The following is a 2,971-nucleotide window of genomic DNA, read 5'->3' as shown; positions in this document are numbered from 1 at the left end:
AGCCAACCATTCTAATTCTGAATGAGTTACATCATGTAGCATCATTCCAATGAGAAAAGAACTGCCTTCACTTAGATCGTTCATGACTGGTGATTATTTTTAGCGATACATGGAAGTAGACCTAAGACATGGATGGCTATTGCGGTTTACCTATTTGACTAAGATAACTGCCAAGTTACCACCAAAATGTAACAGCCATATTCTAAGTATGAAGCAGATTTCTTCATGGGAATATTCAGAATATTTCCTTTGGCGAGTAGCGGCAAATGCAGAAAGTATGTTCATGTTCAATATAAGCTTATAAAGAATTAATGAATACCATTCAACTTCTTCAGTAGTTGGAAACTCAGAAATTCCAATACCAAAAGTATCTTCAGCTCATCACCAACTCCCCCAACCCAAACCACAAAAAGAAAATATGCATACATAACATTTCATACGGTAGGTTGCTTTTAAAAAGCACTGCATATTCATATCAACGACAGATTCACAATTCAATCTATTTAACATTTAGGTAATGCTGAGGTAAAATCAATTTAAATGGCACATAAATGCAAAATTGTACAACAATGCAACAATGACACACATCTCTCCAGAAGCTCAATTACCGAAGGTAGTGTCACAACTTCTAAATCAGCAAGAACTAAGCAGTCTAATTTTCCAAGGCCTAGGCCTAGCATTCATACGTTTAATCCAAAAAGCCAGTTCTTTGTGCTTCCATTAGTGTCATTAACAATAACTTCCTAGATTATTCTACAACTCAGAGGCACCTTCTTTTGGGGGGAAAAAGGCCTAAAATAGGAAATAATCTTAAATACTCACAACATCATAGTGCATAACAGAGTGTGTAATAGCATGCTTTAATAAAAGAAAACATCCAACAAGGTATCTAAAGAAAGTTAGATCACAAAACTGTACCAGATGAGAAAAAACTACTAGGACTTATCACCTCAAGAGTCAAGGCATCATCAGTCTTACATTACATCCCAGAGTGAATGCAACTAATCCAATAAATTTACATCACACGAGTACATAATTAATGGAGACAAGTCAATAATACAAGAAGCGTTCTCTCAAATATAGGCAAAAAGCAAGGTAAAAAAAATAAACAACGAAAAGACAATAGAAAATGTTTACAAATTCATTATATTCCTTCCATGATTCCTAACATTGTTACAGTGTCAAACAAGATAGTTAAAACAAGGTAAAGAAAAGTTGAGGCAGAAGTTAAAAAGCTTTTCCTCTAAGTTGAATTACAGGACGTGTAGACAAAACTAAAGAACCCCACAGAAAGAATCAACAGACAAACAGTAACAAGATTAAAAAAAACAATTTCAATCAGCAATCACCCATTTACAGAGGATCTCAGCAAGGACCCATATCCGTGATATACATAATCATTTTTCTCAGCTCATCAAAGAATTTTCTCAATCCAATCAAAGAACTCCCTAAAAAGAATTGAAATGCAAATGTAACTGAAAAACTTGGCGGAAATTTCATGAAGAAGAAGAGCAAGTCTCGTATGCGCCTTTGACTTTCAACAACTGCCTTCTCTTGAAAACCAGGAACCCAACAACACCAACCTGCAAGATGATAACAATTCCAGTGAACAAAAGCCCAATTTTTTTTCCTATATTGACCTTGTGATCACGTGAATGTGGTGGAGGAGGAGGTTGTGGCTGCGCCCTATGGGAATTGGTTTTATCCTTTTGATTAATTGGACGCGGCTGTGCACTAAAAGGCGCTGCCGGGCGAGAAGGCGCTCCCGGGCGAGAAGGCGCTGCCGGGCGAGAAGGAGCTGCCGGGCGAGAAGGCGCTGCCGGGCGAGAAGGAGCTGCCGGGCCAGAAGGCGGTCCAGGGCGAGAAGGCGCTGCCGGAGGCCGCAATGGTGAATATGGTGGTGTTCGTGATGGAGGCGGAGGATGAGAAAATGGTGATCGAGATGGTGGAGGTGTTGGCCTTCTATTAAATGATTGTGACTCAACAAGATCAGTGAAGATTGTAAACAAAAGGCATAAACTTAAAAGCACCAATCTTGATAAAGGCGGTTCCATAATAACCATAGCTACGGAAATCCAAAACCTTTTTTGGGTTTAAAATAAAGGATTTTGCAGCATTCTTGATTTTGGATATGACCCAATATTCTTGCTTTTTTTCTTCTTCAGCTTTCGAATTCTGAGAACTTTGGACTAGGCTTTCAACATTAGGCCGGATTATTGCATCGATCGTGATTTCTTCTTCTTTTGAGAAATCAAGGAACTGGGTAAAACGGGAATCTTCCAAATTCTTGACTCGTTTCAACTTCAGCTTCCCCCAATTCAAAATCTAGGGTTTTTCAAACATTTGGTACCAAAATTTTAGGAATTGGCCTAAAACGGATAGCTCTTTTTTTAAATCAGGGTATTCGTGATTCCTTCCCCTTTTATGAAGGATCTAGGTAATGAATCAAAAAATTCGGGTATTTCCCCTATGGTTGATTCCTTTCTTTGTGAAGATGCAGAAGAAAACAGGGGATGGGAGGCATTTTCAGGCTTATGCAACGATCCAGAGTGTTTTTTTGAAGGATATTCTTAATTTCTTGACAAATACCAAAAAAGAAGAGTCATATGAGGAATGGGTCAAACAGGCTGTTGAGAAAACGCATTGGTGAAAGATTAAAGGTTTTCTTTTGTTACCTTTCTGTTTTTTCGCCTTCTCAGATATGGCACAGCAAGAGAGAGATAGAGACAGACAGTCTAGGCGGGCTTCACCGGTTGGGGGCTAATTTTGGGTGATTGATTTACATAGAGAGAGAATCTTGAGACCTGTCTACCCTTCTCCTTTAGAGGACAGAGATAAATGGGACAAACAAAATAAACACAAATGAAACGAAGAGATATAAAAGATTTGGTTGATATGTTGTCAACGGCCATGATAGATTTCTTTTTCTTCTTTTGTTTCTGTCCTCTCAAGGAGCCAGGATTACGTGGAC

The 2,971-nt window shown here is 38.6% G+C and overlaps 1 protein-coding gene across 1 annotated transcript; it reads right to left on the bottom strand.

Moving 5' to 3' along the window:
* LOC18596217 (circumsporozoite protein) lies at positions 1,120-2,669 on the bottom strand. The gene has a single exon (XM_018122613.1). It carries the CDS (start codon positions 2,061-2,063, stop codon positions 1,497-1,499), a length of 567 nt encoding a protein of 188 aa, XP_017978102.1. The 5' UTR covers positions 2,064-2,669; the 3' UTR covers positions 1,120-1,496.

This window comes from Theobroma cacao, chromosome 6 (genome assembly GCF_000208745.1).
Source record: "Theobroma cacao cultivar B97-61/B2 chromosome 6, Criollo_cocoa_genome_V2, whole genome shotgun sequence".
In the NCBI taxonomy this organism is placed as follows: Eukaryota; Viridiplantae; Streptophyta; class Magnoliopsida; order Malvales; family Malvaceae; genus Theobroma; species Theobroma cacao.
Note: the sequence above shows the minus strand (reverse complement) of the source record. Positions and strands in the feature narration are given on the sequence as shown.